The sequence below is a fragment of the Strix aluco genome, chromosome 1 (genome assembly GCF_031877795.1).
Source record: "Strix aluco isolate bStrAlu1 chromosome 1, bStrAlu1.hap1, whole genome shotgun sequence".
Taxonomy (NCBI): domain Eukaryota; kingdom Metazoa; phylum Chordata; class Aves; order Strigiformes; family Strigidae; genus Strix; species Strix aluco.
Window position 1 is genome coordinate 45,022,375 of NC_133931.1, and position 18,547 is coordinate 45,040,921.

The window sequence follows — 18,547 nt, forward strand, 5'->3', positions numbered from 1 at the left end:
TATGAAGACTACTTTTGAAAAAAATCCCAAACAGTTGAATGGATAAAACTTGCAGCATTTTAACAAACTGATACCAAACAGTATCAATCTTCCACTACAGCTAAATAGAGAACATTGCTTTTCTCTTTCACCTTCCTTCCGAGTTTGAACTTGCAATCACAACTGACTGAAAAATAAACTACCTATTTCTATAAAAGGAAAAAAAAATTATTCTGCAATGGAAATCCAGAGTGGTAACTTTGCTCGATATACAAAAAAAGATTTATTCACTATGTCTATCTTGTGACATTATGGAAAAGAAATCATGTATCAATGCACCTTTGATGTCTTTTAGTACTTAAAAAATACTGAATTGAATTATATCTCTTAGCAAGAAATGTTATGAAATCTGCATTCTTAAAGATGTTCAGAACTTGACTGGAGAAAGTTCTGAGCAACTTAGTTTATGTTGGCTATTCTCTGAGCAGGATTTTTACCAGATGACCTATGACAACTCATCCAATCTAAATAATTCTGTGATTCTGTCAGTCTTTGATCTCAAGGCAGTCATATCTGTCTTGGAAACTGTTTTAAAATAGTCTACTATTCTTAGAAAAACAGCTTCAGCATTGTTTTTATTACAGCACCACATTATTCTTTGGTGCCACACACAGTACTACATACCAAATGTAGTAATTCACATTTCATAATCCATTTGTAGCTGTCCAGGATTTTCTAAACTCACCGATTTTATATCTACCCTAATTTTCAGTGGGGCAGTGTATCAAACTTTTCACTGCACACTTTCATCATTAAAATGCACTCTTGAAAGGAATTTTTAGTACAGACTGCTTGCAGGTAAGGCACCCTTGAGGTTGAAGACAGTAGGACTCTTCTATTGCTCATAAGCAGCTATTGAGAAATGAAAGATTAATCATATCATCCCTTCACAGTTGATAACAGGGTGGGGCAGGGGAGAAGTGGTTATGATTTGTGAAGGACCCCGATATTCTGTGGAGATTGAGGAGGAAGGGAAAGAGGATGTGAGAAGTCAGATGAGAAGAGTTACTAAATATCTTGAAATTATTTGAAATTCAATTGACTTTCTAAAACAGAATGGAAAAGCTGGCATGTAAAGGACTGAAGCAATGATGTATAACTTTCATTCTTACACATTCTTAAAGTAAATAAAAGTCTTCCTAAATTAATAAGTAAGAAAGAAGGAGAAGTGGGGTACTCTGGGACCACTTTAAATATCAGTTTGCAAACTGTGGTATCCAAATACAACTGGGTTGAGAAAGAGAACCAGATGCAGTCCCATTCTGAAAGACAGCAATGTAGAGGAAAACTACTGCTAAAATATCTCCTCTCCAGGAGCTAAGAAAAACCTTAGGGGATGATTAGATCAAGAATGTGATATTCAGTGTATTCTATGTAATACTGTTTTCATGCTTCTCTTCATAACTTGATTTTTAACAAGCTGATTTTTTTGCTTTGTTAGAATAAAGTCTGTTTTATTTTGCCTGGTGTTTGGATTAAACCTAGGTATCCTGAAGGAGCTTTTGCTGGTCATACGCCAACAGCCTCTGGCAGGGAGTTAGCAGTAGAGTCCATAGCATTTACTGAACTCATGTTGCACTTAAATATTTTTTAACAGTGAGGTGATGCCTGCCAATAGTTGGCTTGTCTCTGACATTTTAGTATTTCCATGTATTTTGTAGTTTCATTGGAAAAGCTTAGTCTTTAAGGAGTACAGGGTAACAATTATTTTGCAGTATCAGAGCTTTCATCCACTCAGGCAATTTTTTTTAATGCAAAGTGTCCCACCATCACGAACAACTGAGGGATACAACCCATAAAAGATGTAACTGCCTCAAAATGAAGACTGAGTCCTGAATGAAGCTTGAACTTCAGTGTTAAGACACTGAGGCTCTGTACCCTCAGAGACCTCTACAGAAGGACAGGTAGGCTCCTTCATCCACAGGGAAGACAAAATAGAAAATCCACTGTGGGTGCTACCTGTGTGGCTGAAGGAGAGAATCTGATAGAATAGTTTAAGGCTCTGCGAAGAGTGGACAGTGACCTACAGGAACTTTATTAAACAATTGATGGATGTAAACTCACAATTAATACTTAGACAGAAGTCTCTCCTCTCACAGAGAACATATTTTCTTCAAGCCCTTTTGCATAGTCTCAGAGGTCTGGATCCTTTTTGCATACTCTTCCACTGTCTGGGGGTTGGTTTTGAACTGCAGCCTACTTCAGCAGGAGGGGAAGGAGATGCTGCCATATCATCTCACCTACCACTGTTAGGCAGGCTCATGGGAGCAATAAGTTGGAGTGATGAATGACTACTGCTTCTATCAAGCAAGTACTGTAAACAGTAGGCTGTTAAACAAATAATGGGAAGCAGCATGACTTCTGGCTGTATATTTAAAGAAAGCAGCTAGAAACCGCATATTGTTGTATCTTGATCCTGCTGGACTTTGGGGTACTCTGAGCGTGCCGGTTGGATCAAGTGACTCTGGACACTCAGCCCTTACACACTATCAGAGCCATCAGGTATAGACCTGTTTGAGAGAAAGAAGCCAGATGTCTGTCTGGACCTTGGTCAGAAGCTCCCAGCCGCAGCATTGCCTGTCTACTTCTTCAGGTCCTTTTGCCTCTCCAGACTTTCACCATTTTCCAGAATAATTCTTTATAAGTAAAGGAGAACTTTTTTTGTTTCTAAACCCAGCATAACTGATAGGCCAACAAGGAAAATGTTTATTATTAAATAAATAATTTTTTTTTTTTCAGTTGTCAACTCCTGAGAATAGTTTATCTATTTACCGCTGTTAAATTTCTATTTGCTCTGTCATAAAATAGGATGAATTTAATACGTTTTGTTTCCCAAAATAGTAAGATTGAAAGCAAAAGTTTTCTAATGTGCTAAACATATAACAGATATTGCTCACTAAACAGTGTCTCCTTACCAGGAAATATAACTGTTTAAAAGGACAAAAAAGCATTCTCATGTTATGACTTCCTAGGATGTGTCTCTGCATTTGCAATTAACTACATTTTTTAACATTTTACATCAATTTTATTGTCAGTTTTCCCTCAGACATTTTCAGTGATTAATACTTCTTGGGGTTTTTTTCCTTCTTCATTTGTAGGTAATGCATAAATTGTCAATTGCTTTGTACTATTTTACACATCAACTCTTTTCTGAAATTCTGTATCACCAGTAGGAACTGTAGGTAGGAACTGTATCACCGGTACCATGGACTATTATTTTGATGAAAGGGGAAAGATCAATGACCATCTATGGTCCACAGAACGCTGTTTATAGAAGTTCAAGAGACTAAATATTTTTCCTCTCACAGAGTACGATATGAAATACCAATCATCCACACAGAGTTAAAATAAGTGAATGAGAAAAAATGAAATGCTTATTCACCTTTCCTCTTAAAGTAAACTGTAATTAAAAATATTTTCTTTAAGCCTTTTGAGTTCCATGTGTTCCTTCAATAGAAGATCTACAGGTAAAGTATATGCTTCATTGATTCCAATTAATTTATTTAGATGATACAATTCCCCAAGGAATAATGTGTATATAGGCTTACAGAATACCTTCATTCTAATCTACTAAAATTGTTATTCTTGGGAACTTTTACATTCACTTGATGCAATAGAAGAGACATTACAATAAAGCATTGCAATGTTTTTATTTCTAGCCTCAGCCTCCAAGGAAAATTCCAAAATGGCCAGACAGAACAAATTCATATCTGGTAAGCTATGAATATTAACAATTCCTGATTTAAGGTGAGGTTAGAGGAAAAAAAAAGTTTTCCTCATACTTAATCTTTCTAAGTATAACTGTAAAAAAAAAAGATAACCTATATATTTTGTGGATATAGTGACTCAATTTCTCTCCTTTTCTAATTTCTTCTCTTTGTTACTACTTTTCAGGAACTTGTCAGAGAGCAGAGAGGACATATGCATGACTCAAGGCATCTACTTCTAAACAAGAGTGCTGAAATTTGCTTCCTGTCCTCCTGGTTTGTTGCCCCATTTGAACAGTAGCTAAAAAGCCTGTTCAACGATGAACTACATGGAAAAGATGCAAGTATTTATTCTATTAGGATCAAAAATGGCCCTTTCTTGCTTTAACATTTACTACTTATGTTTCCAGTCTCAGACATCATAAATATGCAACTCCCCCCAAAATCTGTCATTTAAAATTGCAGGTATCCCTTTCACTGGCCTATTTATCTTACATATCCCATTTTTTGGGTAAGTGGCAAAAGATCAGATCCAAATATATTTAAAGACTTAAAGCAGGATTTACTTATGTCATGCATATAAATATAATACAGGGATAAAATGATTCAACAAAAGCAATCCCTTCAATTGCTATTTAAATTCAGTGGTTTCTCACTGTCTGACCTCATAGATACAGAATTATGCTTCTGGGAAGAACTGCAAGTATTTGTCCATATTAAAGCTTTATGACAAATCAGGAAGCAATGATCCCTCTGCTTAAACCTGCTGGGGGGGCGGGGGTGTGTGTGGGGGTGTGTGTCTGATTTAGAAGAACCCTTGATGCATACTGGCAGGGTCAGATTTATTAAAAAAAATTAAGATCATATTGTTGCAAAAAGTTGCAGCTGAAGGGAAAGCCCTTATTATGACAACCTAGGAATTACACAGCTTGCAAACTAAGTGCATGAAACCTGTATTTTCCATCTTCTAACCTAACCATCAAGCTAAGAGGTGAGGTATACAGCCTCTGTTGGAACTATGACACTATGCAGAGAGACACGCAAGACCTGTGGGATCAGAAAGAGCCTGATTTCACACCTGAGAGGAGTGTAAAGCACAATGAAAGATCTGGTAAGAACACCTTAATCTGGTAAGCAGTAGAACAAGCTGCCCACTTACCAGTTGAATACTTTTAAGGCATGACTGTCACCACAAAATAGGCATAAACATATTCTTTTATAAAGTGTATGTATTTATTTATCTATCTATTTATTTAGAGCAGGAACTTCTATTAATTTCTCAGAAAGAGTCTTTGTGGAAGCATTCAGAGCTCTGAACCTGATGTGAATCTTTGACTCAGACCCCTAAGCCACAAAGCAAGAAGGGCTATCTGACTTGTCCCTGTGAAATGCCCAAGGTAGAGCTACACCCCAGCTGTTTTGGATCTTATCCCGGTAGTTTGGTTCCATTCTCTGGAACCAAATGGGTAACAGCTAGGCATCACATCACTTCCCAGCAGATTCCTAAGTGAAATGTCACTAAAATATGCACAATATCTACTAATTCTTCTCCTGGAACCAGAAAATAATAATATTTGTTTTTTGTTTATCAGTTTAGGATTCCATTTAACAACATCTAGTTGTGGGATGTGTCTGTTTATTTCATTCAATTTTAAATGTCTGCTATAGAGCAAGGCGTTTAGACTCCCCTCATTCATCTGCCCTATTTAAGCCTTTAGTAGAGAATATAGTATTTTCATCCCTGTCTTGACTAAAATCTGAACACAGATCCAACATATATGTGGTCACTACATTTGCTCAGGCAAAACTAACCCTTACTGAAAGCAGTTTTCATGGAGTGACATTAACATTTCAGAGAAAAAATTAGCTAATTAATACTTGTTATAGTAACAAGTTAGTATCAGGAAAAAATATGAGAAGATAAATGAGAAAAAAATGTCAATGAGCATGAAATCTATACTTGAGGCAAAATTAAATTTGCTGAACATGCAGAAATTATTTGATACACAGCTTTAGACTTATAGTTTGAGATTTAAAAAAGAACTTGATCTAATGTCTCTTTTCTATCATCTAAATTTCCAGCCAGTGTCCAAATTACTTCCATCCTCTCATGAGCTATAGCATATGCAGCCCTAGGATATAAGCAATGTTATCCAATAACGGTATCAAGTGACTCACAACATGAATGCTCATCAGGTAATCCACTATCTTCAGGAAGCAGTCTGACCTTTCTCTCCAAAGTCAACATGGCTTCCTCAACAATCTATGGTGTGTATTGCCCTTCTAAAACTTTTTAATGTCCTGAAGTTCAAAAGCTACTCTGGACTACAATGTAAAGGGAAGAAAAATCTTTTACCGGCTACAGGAAACATAGTTTTTATAGTAGAGAGTGCCTCAGAAACATCTAAAACTATTAAAGAAACTGCTCTGTGAAAAGTATTTCATGTCAACCAAACATATTTTTATATATATATTTATTCATTTCATTTTACAGAAAGCTCAGTAAAGTTATGTTATGGAGTAATAATCCACGCTGAGTGCCATAGATGGCTGACAATACAATGTGGGGAATTAGCACAGCATAATTTACACCCTATCGTGCACTTCTGCTTAATTTAACAGCAAGAACTCAGCTCCCCCTGTGTGTTTCTATAAACATTTAACAATAGAAGCATCATTCTAGAGATTTTCCTTCAAAATAAACCTGATCAAATCCTTACTGTGACAACAGATGGTGATAGAGCAGATGTACCATAGGACCTTAAAGTTCAATAACTGTCAGTCAAGAGCTGTGGAATGGCTACTCTGAGGAATGGCAGTAATGGCATATTGAAAAATAATTAATACTACAGTCATGCAAAATCAGAAAAAAAAAAAAAAGAATAATAAGAAAACAAAATACACCTAAGGAGAGGGAACACAAATACTGTCCTTAATGTACTTGTAGAGTAATAACTTGATTTATTTTGAAGACAATGTCACCTTTCAGTAGAACTCTGTTTAATCATTCTACTTTAAAAATATTAATACAATTACTACAGCAGTGTCATCCTGGAGGTTATTATTATGCAATTAAAAAAAATAAAATGGCATGTGTTGTGTTTCATACAGATGTTTATCACTAGAACAGATGTTGTCCTGCTGAGCAATGCAATTACCTTTTTAAGTGTAGCAGAGATGCAACACATCTGCAGCAAAGGACGCTGGCTTGAGTGACAGGGAAGCCAGCCAACGTGACATTTGCGTGTATTCACCTTTATCCAGCGTTTAGAAGTTAGGTTTTATTAAATAAACTCACTGACTTGAATTTTTAGAAGTGATTTTAAATGAGTTTGTTCTAACTGCATAACTCTAATCAAGCTGAACAGCAGACTGTTAAACTGGAATATGAGGTGATATTACATAGCTGATCCAGTACAGCTGCATGTAGTTGTTTTTATTAAATTGTATCAAAAACAAGAGAAAATGAGCATATCCATGTATATTTGTGAACATAATCAAGAACATAAATATGCCTGTAAAACACTGCAATTCATGACAACTGAGTGCTGCAGAATCTGACATGCACAGTTATACCCCAGTTTCTTGCCTTAGTGTGGCATTAGTTCATTATGACATGATGTTCTAAAACTGAGTTAGACACAGCTGTGGAGATGGAAACACTCTCTGTCTCACTCTCATATAATTTTCACTATAAACTGTTAACTGTTAACAGGACAGCTGACAATTCTTTTCCCATAAATGCAGGATAATTCTAGAGGGAAAAATTCTCCTTAAAAATGATAATGAAAATTATTTAACTAGACTATCTTATCTTCTGTAGAGACAAGACAAATCTTTCAAAAATGCTTGTGCTGACTGTGTACAGAAGAGTGTTCAACTTAAAGGTTTATAGCATTCTAACCCATTATCCTTTTTTGTGAATTTAGCATTAATGAAAGGTGAAGAGTTATAGCTTTGAATTCATCTTAATAGAGATGAGACATACAGCATGGGAAAAGAAAGTTTGAAATACACTGCTCTGCCAAGATATTCTAACCTCTGTTTCATGTGAAAACCTGAGATTCAACTTTTGTCTGTGTAGTAGGGAAGCAAGAGCTTATTTATTGCATTTGTGAATGTATGTAAACAGCCATAATCCAATAAAATGGAAAATGAGCTCGCTGGACTTGCTAGGTACTGAATCTGCTTTGTACTGCTAGCTTGATGAGTAAAAGAAGTTAAAAGTGCAATCAGACAGATAGGACATTACCAACTGCAATTTATAAACATTGTAGTTACTTGTACATGTAGGGACGGGAGGAGGTGAACTGAAAGCCAGACTAAGATTTAAATCTATACCTTCAACTCCACTGCTTACTTAAACCATATATAACCAATTCATCCTCTTGGCATGACAATCAGTAAATGGTAAATCTCAATAAATCCCAAATAAAAAATGAGGGTTATAATGTGTAGTAAAATCTCCAGTATCTGGAGGCAATACATTTGATTTCCCACTCTGAGAAAGATCAGAAAGTTTTGTAAGAAAGACTTATCTAATTCTGATTTCCATACATGCTATCAAGTCAATTTTCAGCTGAGATCAGCACATTCACAAACTCATGGTGGCTAACTGGGAACTGAAAAGGAATGGGCAGTGCTTGACCTCAACACACCACCACAGTTTATTGAGGTAGGGTGTATTTTCCTGTTGTTTGGAAGGGGTTAGCAGAGAAGACGATGCCACCATTCAGAACTCACCTGCATGACGGCTCTTGCAGGAGCTGACATTTGCTGTAATCAGTGTAACAGCTGAACAGCGGTGATGAGTTCCGAGAAAAGGAAACATACCTGTGTTTCCTCTTCCATCTTGACTGATCAAATAGAGAAGCCTCTGGCTGAAACCTTGAAATATTCTATTCTTCGTGCCTCTGCTATGAGGTCTTTATTGTCTTTCCTCTGAAATTATGAAAATTTTGCCTACGACATAGTATTTAGTGCATATATAAAATATGCATTGTGTTTTCAGTACCAAATTATCTAAATTTTTTTTCTCAACTACTTGCTGATATTGTCTTAGATGGTACTATATGTAGACTGTGCATATGGTACCAATATAGAAAACACAACCAATTTTCTAATTTTTTACCACCTTCAAGTGTTCTTTTCATTGTCAGCTCAGAAAGAACTTTATTTCCCTCTTCTTCCACAATCTTCTTCAACAATATTTTGTCTGTGTGGCCTTCTAGCATTTTTGTCATCACCTTTTCACCACTATTAAACACTATTCTTAAAACTTCTTATTGTTTCATGCTGTCCATATAATTGTCACTTTCTTATCGTTACTCTTCATATTTGAACTTTCAGTTTCCAATAAATGTATCTTATTTTTCTAATAATTTTCCAGACAAACCTACCTTCACAATTTCCTTGAAGGAAAGCTGCTACATTATGTGCAGTCAAGTCTTTTCTAATCACGTTTTCTCTTTCTAACTTATTGCATCATTGAGAGATTTGGTTAACACTGTCAGTGTTACAGCAGCTTCCACACCTATGTAGGTTCATTTGTTTCTACATTGTAATGCTAATGGATCTGTCTGTGCTGATATTTTCCTCTCAAAATTAAGAATACATTCATAAAGGTATTCTAACTCAATTGGTTCCTTGACTCTAGTTTGACAACTGCTTTCCCTCCTTCACATGCACATATATATACAAAAATTCTAAGTGAAAATCACCTTCAATTACCTTGATAATGCTGATAAAAAAAAAAACCTGGGTATTTGTTAAGTGAAATTAAGTATGCTTTTTTTTTAAAGCATAATAGGATGAAGACAGCAGTCAAAGCATTAACTGGCAATGTTGCCACTGTTGATGGAAAATTCTGTAGAAAATTTTTCTTAGATAGACAAAGGTGTAAGATCAAAACCTTCACATGAATTTTTGATACTAGTAATATCTCAGTGTGAGAAAGATATTGATCCCCTTAGTAAAGGAAGATATTTGAGAGAAAAGGTTAAATACTGAAATTTATCAGTAATCTTTAGATATACAGGGAAGAAATGTAAAATATACTGTAGAAATTTTGTCACTGAGGGAGAACTGAAAAGCCACATGAACACACAAACCTTTTTTACCTGTATTGATTAAAGATAGTACTCTAAAAATTCTTAGCAAATAGATGTTTTTAAAAAAACTGACTTTGAAAACATTTCATTATAGGTGCTTAGAAACTGTCATTTTTGTCTTATTACAGCTTTTTATTGAACAAGATGCATAGGGTGTACAATAAGACATAGAGGCATTTTCACCCTAAACAGATAACATGCTTGTAGTTTGGACTAATCATTTTAGGCAAAATAAGCTGTAAGAAAAATTTAGAAGTAAAATCCCAATCAGATCTGTTTCTGAGTTCAAGTTCATGATGTGCTTGCAGAAAGAAGTCAAAAGTAGCTATTCAACCTTTTAGACAAAAATGCATTTTATTAAAATAAATGTCAAGATGAGAAAAGTATTCAAGTTGATAATTTAGTATTCAGATAAATAATGATGTGTTAATGTAACAAGTAAAAAGACCTGTTCCTTCCCTGCATATCATGCTAATGTCTGCTGCATATCAGAAGACAGAAATTAACCTTAGCTCTGTGTAGTCTTTTCTGATTCTTCTCAGAAATACCTTATTAAATTTAAATTAGGTGAAAATTCCTAGCTCCTTCTACAGTAAAAAACCAAAGCCATCTTTCATAAGGTAAACCCAAAGGGGAGTCTGTTTTTGAAATTAATGTTCTTTAAAATTTCAAGACATCCACAGATCAATAAACCTTTTTCTTTTCCAGTATTTGACGGACAGTGAGGCCTTATTAATCTCACTGCCCATCACATAGGCCTCTTTCTTTTCAGTTTGAACTTTTGGCTGACTTTCTTGAAATGGTCCATGGTAATTCCTTTGGAATATAGTGATTGATGCTGATGAGAGAAGAATGCATTAATTGCAGGCTGCCCTAATAGATAACATGAGTAACAAGATATTCAAGAAAGTTATTTCTGCTTTCCACTGGAATTCTAACGAAGAGGAAAATGCCTTACTGACCACACGTGCCAAGAGTTCCAAACCAGCATAGATCACTGAATTAATATGTTAGCCTCGTGGGACATTATAACTGTTGCTTATATTTTTGTTCTTTTTTTTTTTTTTTTTTTCCAGTAGAAAAGACAAGGGATAAGTTCAGAGTAAATTATTGGTGAAAATGGAGCAAGTTAACTATTGTTTACTAGTTATTTTGTCCTTCCTTCTTTTGAGATAGGAGCATTTCTTTGCCACTGCCAGCAACTGATGTTATAGAAACTGTTCTGAAATGCCCAAATGCAAGTGTTACCTTCAATTGCTGAATGTGACAAACCACTTCCTGTCTGTGACTTCAGGATGCAAGAGTGATATAAAAATATCTAAAAATCTGACTAATTGTAGTGCAGATGAAGAATTGAGAATCAAGGGCAAATAAAAATGTACCTAATTGTTGATTATGTTTTATTTATTCTAACTTTATTTATACATACCCATATAGTTGTTGTTATTATTATTATTATTACTATTATTATTATTAATAATATTATTGTTATTAATTTATTATGATGTGTGGACCTTCTTATGAAGAAAACAGGAAACATAATAGTAATATCGTCCCCTCTTGTGAGTTACACACAGCACAATTCCATATTAATAATTCTATATTAATAAAGTTGGGCCAGAGACTGGGAACTGAGAAATATGTTGACTGGTGGAAGATGTGGTGTAAGGGAGGTGAAAGCACATTTATTCCTCAAATCTGTCCTCTTGAAGGCAAGTTTACAGCTCAGTCCTACACATATTTCTCTCCTATGAGGAAGTAATTGGTTCCTTCTGATGAATCACACTTCTCTGTTTCCCCTTATTACAAGTTTCTTAAAAAGAACTCCCCATTATGTTAATAGTTGTGATACACAACACATGCATACTTAATTAACTGGTTTAATTTACTAGACTTGTACTCTGTGATAATTAGCCCACCACAAAATGGTCACATTTTCAACTGTTGTGCTGTATCATAGAACAATGAATGGCATTACTGTAGTATGGGAACAGACTTTGTTCCAAATGAATCTTTGTTCACTTTACAGTGTACTGAGCTTTACCCTGAATATTTTTATTCATGTTTTGTTTCAAAAGTTTTGTAAAATATATGCTGATCCTTTTGAGGAGGCGTGGCTGTTTCCATTCTTACTATGGTCTCTAGCAACTAGAACCTCAGAATTTCAGCCTTTAGCTTTGAGCTGCCTGTAGGTTTGCTTCTTTAGAAATAAAAAAATAATTGTGGAAAGAACAGATTCCTCAAGACACAGAACTCTATCCCTTTGTTCCATGGATCCAATCACCTGATACACAGCTGTAGAGAAGAGCAGCACTTGTGTTCATGATGCATTTTGCAAGAAACCATCTCTATTCAAGGAATCTTACTCCCTTTTTTTAAGACATTGCAGTGCCTTCCAGTAATATGAGATTGCTAATGGATGAGCTTGGAGACAGTCAGATGACCTGTTTGTTCCAAATTCTGCTACTGGTGTGCTCCATAACCTCGTGCAAATATTATTTTTTTATGCCTTCATTTAGATAATAGAATTCATACATTTTTAGAATTTTAGAACATTGATGGCTGCTGGCTAATTCTGTAAAGTGTAACAATCCCATTCCCCTTTTTATAGTAAAATGGATAAGATGCAATCTGAAGAAAATATATATACGTGCATTAAACAGGTTGATTTGAAAAGATTAGGCATGATCTTATTTTGACCGAACACTCTAGCTCCCTTTGACTTTAGAAAAAACCCCACTATTCTGAGGCATCAAGGTATGCTCTAAAGAAAATCTACTGAGAATTCTTGAGCTAGAATAATGCACAGCTACCACACAATTAAATACAGTTGAAATGAGAACTGTAAATGAAACAACTCCAAATTTTCTTTTTCTTACCTGCTGGTTTACGGGAAAATTTCTGTTGATTTTTTTAATCTATAAAAATGAATAAAAAAATAGATTAATACTCAGTCATTAGAAGAAAACAACCCAAACCATTGGATTTCATTGGGTTTTAGAGACATATATCAGACAAGCTCGTGTGAATGATGAGACATTTTTGTGGTCACTGTGTGATTCATTCAGCTATTCAGAATACAAAAAGGAAAATACCTGCAAAATTATTTCTGAATTCTATGACACTACATCTTTTTTCTTTTTTTCTGATTAGAAGCTATAACATTAACTGGAGTGTTTAACTATATAAATAATTCAGAACAACTTACTACTATCCACCAAAGTCATCAAGCTTTAAGCAAATTCCTTTCCTTAAAGAATGATGGGAAATTGGGCTGGAATAGCCTTTGAAACATTCCTTACTCTACTTTTGTATCCTAGGTGCAAAATCAAGTGTGCAAAATCAGTTTTGATAATTGTTCAAGTAATTTTTTCTTAAAACATTTAACAATACCTCTAGGTAAAGGGAGAAAACCAGTCTGAGCCACCTGATTCTTGAGGAGTTTGTACTTAGCCCTGCAGATCATTGACTCCATCTGAATAAACACTGTCAGCTTTCTGACACAAAAGTGTCCAAATCAACTCCTTAAGTGTGGAACATACCCATTCCTGACATTAGCAGAACAAACCTGTTTTTGGGTTTTTTTGGTTTTTTTGGGGGGTTTTTGTTTGTTTGTTTGTTTTTAATTTTATTTTTTTTTATTTTAAGCATAAGTCCTGAAAGCTTTTGAGCAAACCTAGTAAATCTACTATGTGCATTCATGACAGATACTTAATACCTAGAATTTATTTTTAGTTCTTTTACGTTAACTTTTCACAATTCTTTTTGTAGCTATGGGTAAAGGAGTAAACCACATCTTTAAATTAAAGACATTGTCAACTAGGAATCAGTTGTATAGCCCTGAAAGCCCTGAAACCACAGCATAACATTTACACTGCTTTGACCAAAGGTCTGGTATCTTTTTAGAAGAAGAGAAGAATCACCACTGAATTTCCTCCAGTGTTTACAATATCATCTCTAAACAACTATATGCAGAGATGTGAGCGGCAATGTGTTTTGCAGATTTTAAAAACAGACTGTTTGCTGCAGTGGAAACCTCTTTGCATTCTTCATGTAAATACTGAGCAAGTCTATAAGTCTGTCACTGACATCCCACAGTTTTGCTATTAAAGGATAATTTTTACTGCCAAGAACATGCTGACAAGCAATTTCAGTAGGTTTTCAAATGTATCCTGAATCAAAAGTGCCAGAAGAACATTTCCACCCTCTCTTCTTGCATATACCTCAGTTTCAGTTTCCTCCTTCAATGTAACTTAAGTGGAAGCATTAGAGGAGCAAGAACATTCGGTGGACAAAGTATTAAAATAAAATAAATCCACACTTTATGAGATAACAATTATTTTACATGAATTCTTAAAAGAAAAGCTGGATGAAAAACAGGTTTTTGACAGAAAGAGACTTCAAGACTTTTGAGATTTATTCCTAAATCTCCAGCATGATAAATCCCTGTTTGTACTAGTAGATTCTATTAAAATCCTCATCAAAACTGTGTATTTCCTTCTAGTTTAAGCAAAGACAACAGCCAATACTGTGAAAAATTTCAGTTATGAAAGAACATTGTCAAGAAAAAGAGATTTTACTATTCTAAACAAAATACTGAAAATACCTCTTTAGGGGCAAGTTTCAGTTACATTATTAAATACTTCAGTAGCATTTTTGTTTACTTCATACACAGAGATTGAATTTTTTAACAGAAATAAAGTACATTAGGAGCCTTGTGTACCTTTAAATGTTCCCGGGCAATATAAAATGCATGATCCAAACATCACTTTCTCATTCACAAGTTTTCAGATCATTTTTTCAAAGTACCATCTAAGTACCTACATTGCATAGTTGTTTGAACTATTGTTACTTTGATGAATTAAAATGGTCCTGTTCATCTTTCAGGTAACATGGTGATGATTTCTTGAAATGAATTGTTTTTAATTATGTTATAGTTTGCAAACTGCATTATAGGTGTTTAGTTCTACTTGGAATTAAAAACTGTTAAGTGTGATTAATTTTAGGAACATCCTAAATGTTCATTGTTCTCAAGCATAAAAATGGGACATAAGGTAAAAAGCAAAAAAGTTCTACAATTAGGCAGCAGATGCCATTGATCTTTATAATTATGACATACACTGTGTTGAGAATACAGAAAGAAAAACATTAGTCAACATTGTTCTTCCCAGCATGTTACAACATACACTGAGTAAAATTTAATCTATAGATGATCCACATCCACCAATCCTTAATAATCAAAATCTAAATGTAAGCATTTTTCACAAAGGAAAAGAGAAAAAAAAAATCTACTGTTACTTGAGATTATCTAAAAGAAAAATGTTCCTTCAGTCTTCCATAATGTTACTGAACTCATTGTAATACTATTATTTATTAAGCACAATCACAGCACGCAACACTATGTAACTGATGTAAATGAGTAACATTTGTTTTCATCAGAGGACACCAGTACGATACACTGCACACATATATGCACATAATATTTTTAAATCAAACACTCCACCAGATACTACCCTAAGAAAGAAAGGCAGGATCTCTGAAAGCATTCTTTTAGAAAGATGTGTTTATCCAGAGCAATAAACAATCAGGAGGGGCCAAAAGGAGTCAAAAGAAGCAGCTAGTAAACAAATTCTGTTCTGAAGGCAAAGACACAGGAAGCATTATGAAAGCTGAATTGAAGCTAACAAGAACTACCTGCTTCTACTTCATGTTCACAAAGTAGGTGCTGAGGGGTGAAATTGTATTCTGGTTCAACTTCCATGAATTCAGATTAGGAAAAAAAATCTAAGAACACCATGCAGAAAGTAGTTTGGTATTTGATGATCACCTAAACATGGAAGGAGGAAGAAGGCATCAAAAAAAGTACCTCTGCACTATGTTGCATCTGACTAGTAAATAGGCAAGTGTTGTTGATACAAGACGATAATGGAAGAATAGATTTTAGGGGAAGATATCATAGAAGAATGGTTTGAAGCATAATTGATTGTGATAAGGGTACAAACAAATATGACTAGATATGTTCCAAAAAATCAGCTAGCCAAATATGTTAGGACATCATAGCCATGAAGAATATTGGACAGGAAGATGATACAAAGAAGTGAGACATAGAGAAGAATGCATCATGGCCAAATTCAGTTAATTTTGTGCACTAGATGTTGCCACCACAGATGGATAGCTTTCACAGTGATGGTTGTGCCTGCTCTGCAGAAGGAACAAATAAGAACATGGAACACATCACTCCTCAGCAGGGCGAGCAGATGAGCAGGCTTTGCCTTCAGGTGTGCAAAATGATTGCAACTTTTTTTTTTTTTTTTTAAATATTTTATGTAACAATCTTCATGTCAGAGAAGCAGTAATTTGGAAGAATACTTTTCCATACTACTATTTTTTAATGTGAATTTTACCTTATTATTGTTGTCCTCTGCTGGAATACAATTGATTAAGCTCACAGAAACTGGGTTTTAAATTTTCACATTCAGTTGAAACTGAACTGAATTGTTCACTCCTATAAGAGGTACTATTTCAGACCTTCTTTGAGCAAACAACACTGTAACAATTATTTTCAGTTTCCAGAAGAGGATTTTAAAGTGTGATCTCAAAACTGCTATTTATTAGGGGTTTGTTTGACCTTTTTTACCTATTTATTTTAATGAAATTTGCTATTCCACTGTAATCACAGGAACCTCATGAGATGATGAGCAAGTGTGCCTTTCAATGAGCACATACCACCCTAAGGACTCTTAAAGGCAGTAAGATCTAGAGGTAAAGGCACTGATTCCAGGTTCTTTCAATTCTTAAAAATTTAAATAGAACTAATCATATGTTTGAAAACTCTATGTGTCCCATGCTTGCTTTAATCTTATTTCCTGAAAAATTGTATTGTAAATGAGATGCTCACAGTTCTAATGTGTTACTTGGAAAGACGATTAATGACAGTGTCAGTCTCCGGTATCACAACTGGTCCTCTGCAAGAAGCAATAATATAGTAGGTGTTAGTTGTCAGGACAGAGAGCTTGGCAGAGACCATTCCCTCAGAGTACCTACAAGAACAGCCAAGATTTAAGGGCAACATTTTGAATGTGAGGGCAACAGCCCCTGCTCAGTATTTTGTTGACTTAAACAGTAGCTCAGATTCTCGCACACATGCATATATGATTTGATCTTTCATTTTCTTTCAGCCTGTAGATATAATGTAACTTTGTAGATCTCCTTCCTCATCAGAAATTTTCCAATTCAAAAAGAATTCTTTATTATTTTAATTTATGCTGGCCATATATCTGGATTTACCCAAACAATTTAGATTCTGTAGCCTTCTTCATCAATTGTTTGCATTACATAACTGCTGATTTACATTCATTAGCAGCTAATTAAACTATAATATCTTGACAAGAATGAAAATTCATTAAATAGTTCGTAACTTTATCTCGTGCATACCATTGGGATATTAAGTGATTGCGAACAGGTAGAAAGATCATTAGAATTTGGAGCACTTTGGAAAAAAACATGAATCCATGCTATGATAATCTTCTGTTAATGAATGACTAAGAAAGAGTATATAACTAACATTTGGAATTATTAGTCGGTTAATCTTATTTTCTGTCCTTGTTAGGCTTTTCTTTGCTCAATGTGATAGGTAAGTTGTGGTAAGGTTGTGAAATTTTGTTATCCAAGAGTATACATGCATTGAAAAAAGCAGGGAACCAGAGAAAATTTGAAAGAAGCATCCAACGGTTCACACGAAATATATCATATGTTGGCGAATACATTCAAATATATGTATAACTGCTGATAGACTGAATGTAAGAATTCTTGATGCTGGTTTTACAAGCTGTAGTAGATTTTAGAGTTTAGGCTGAAAATCCATATAAGCTATGATATGCAAAGTGATCTGCCAACATCTTCTGGAAAATATGGGCGCATAGTAACTATTTAATGCAACACTTATGTCTGCTTCCTGACCTACCAGGGATGATGCCATTCTGTATTGTCTGTTGACCACATTTTACCAGCTAAATGGTTCAAAGGATAGAAAGATTGGGATTAATGACATGATTTCTAATATTTTCATGCCTAACTCAGATTTTTCTCAAGACTAGATGAAGTGGATTGTAAATGCACTCAGCCTGAATGAACTCAGCATCAAGTTCCTTGAAGGAAGAAAGGGAAAAAACAGAATATATGAACATTTATACAGAAGAGAGGCTTGATACAACACTGAATAATGCATAAGCAGAAATGTGACCTCTGCTTTAGAGCCTGTTCCTATAGCTGCCCATAGGCTGAATCATTCTCACTATGGTTTCTAGATGAGAACAAAAGTGAGAAACAAGATGATATATGTTTCAACTTATATAATAGTTATAAAATTCCTCTTAGGAGTCAAAAAAATTACAAAAAGAGATCAAATCCTATTAAAGAGTATAGACAGTGTGAGAGACAAGAAACCAGGCCTGCGAGAAACTAAGAAAAACAGCCTGAGAAAGCAAAAGTTGAGGCTGATCGAAGAAATGCCTCAAACACTCGCAAGACAAAACTATGAGTCACAGGGTGCATTCTGTGGAGGTCGAAGCTGATAAGGCTGCCTGAATAACACAAGATGCAGCTGGAGGAGGGAGCCCTGTGGAGACAGGACGGCTCTGCTCTGGTGCACCTGGCCAAATTTCAAGGGCCATCTGTCCGGTGAATGACCTT

General features: G+C 34.9%; 1 protein-coding gene across 5 annotated transcripts in view; it reads right to left on the reverse strand.

The window, feature by feature from the left end:
• Window positions 1-18,547, reverse strand: part of SNTG1 (syntrophin gamma 1) — a 370,446-nt gene that overhangs the window by 67,285 nt on the left and 284,614 nt on the right. For all 5 annotated transcript variants that reach the window (XM_074819579.1, XM_074819587.1, XM_074819554.1 and 2 more), the window contains one exon: window positions 12,736-12,774. In XM_074819579.1, the coding sequence (XP_074675680.1) occupies window positions 12,736-12,774 (39 nt within the window). The remainder of the gene's footprint in view (window positions 1-12,735; window positions 12,775-18,547) is intronic.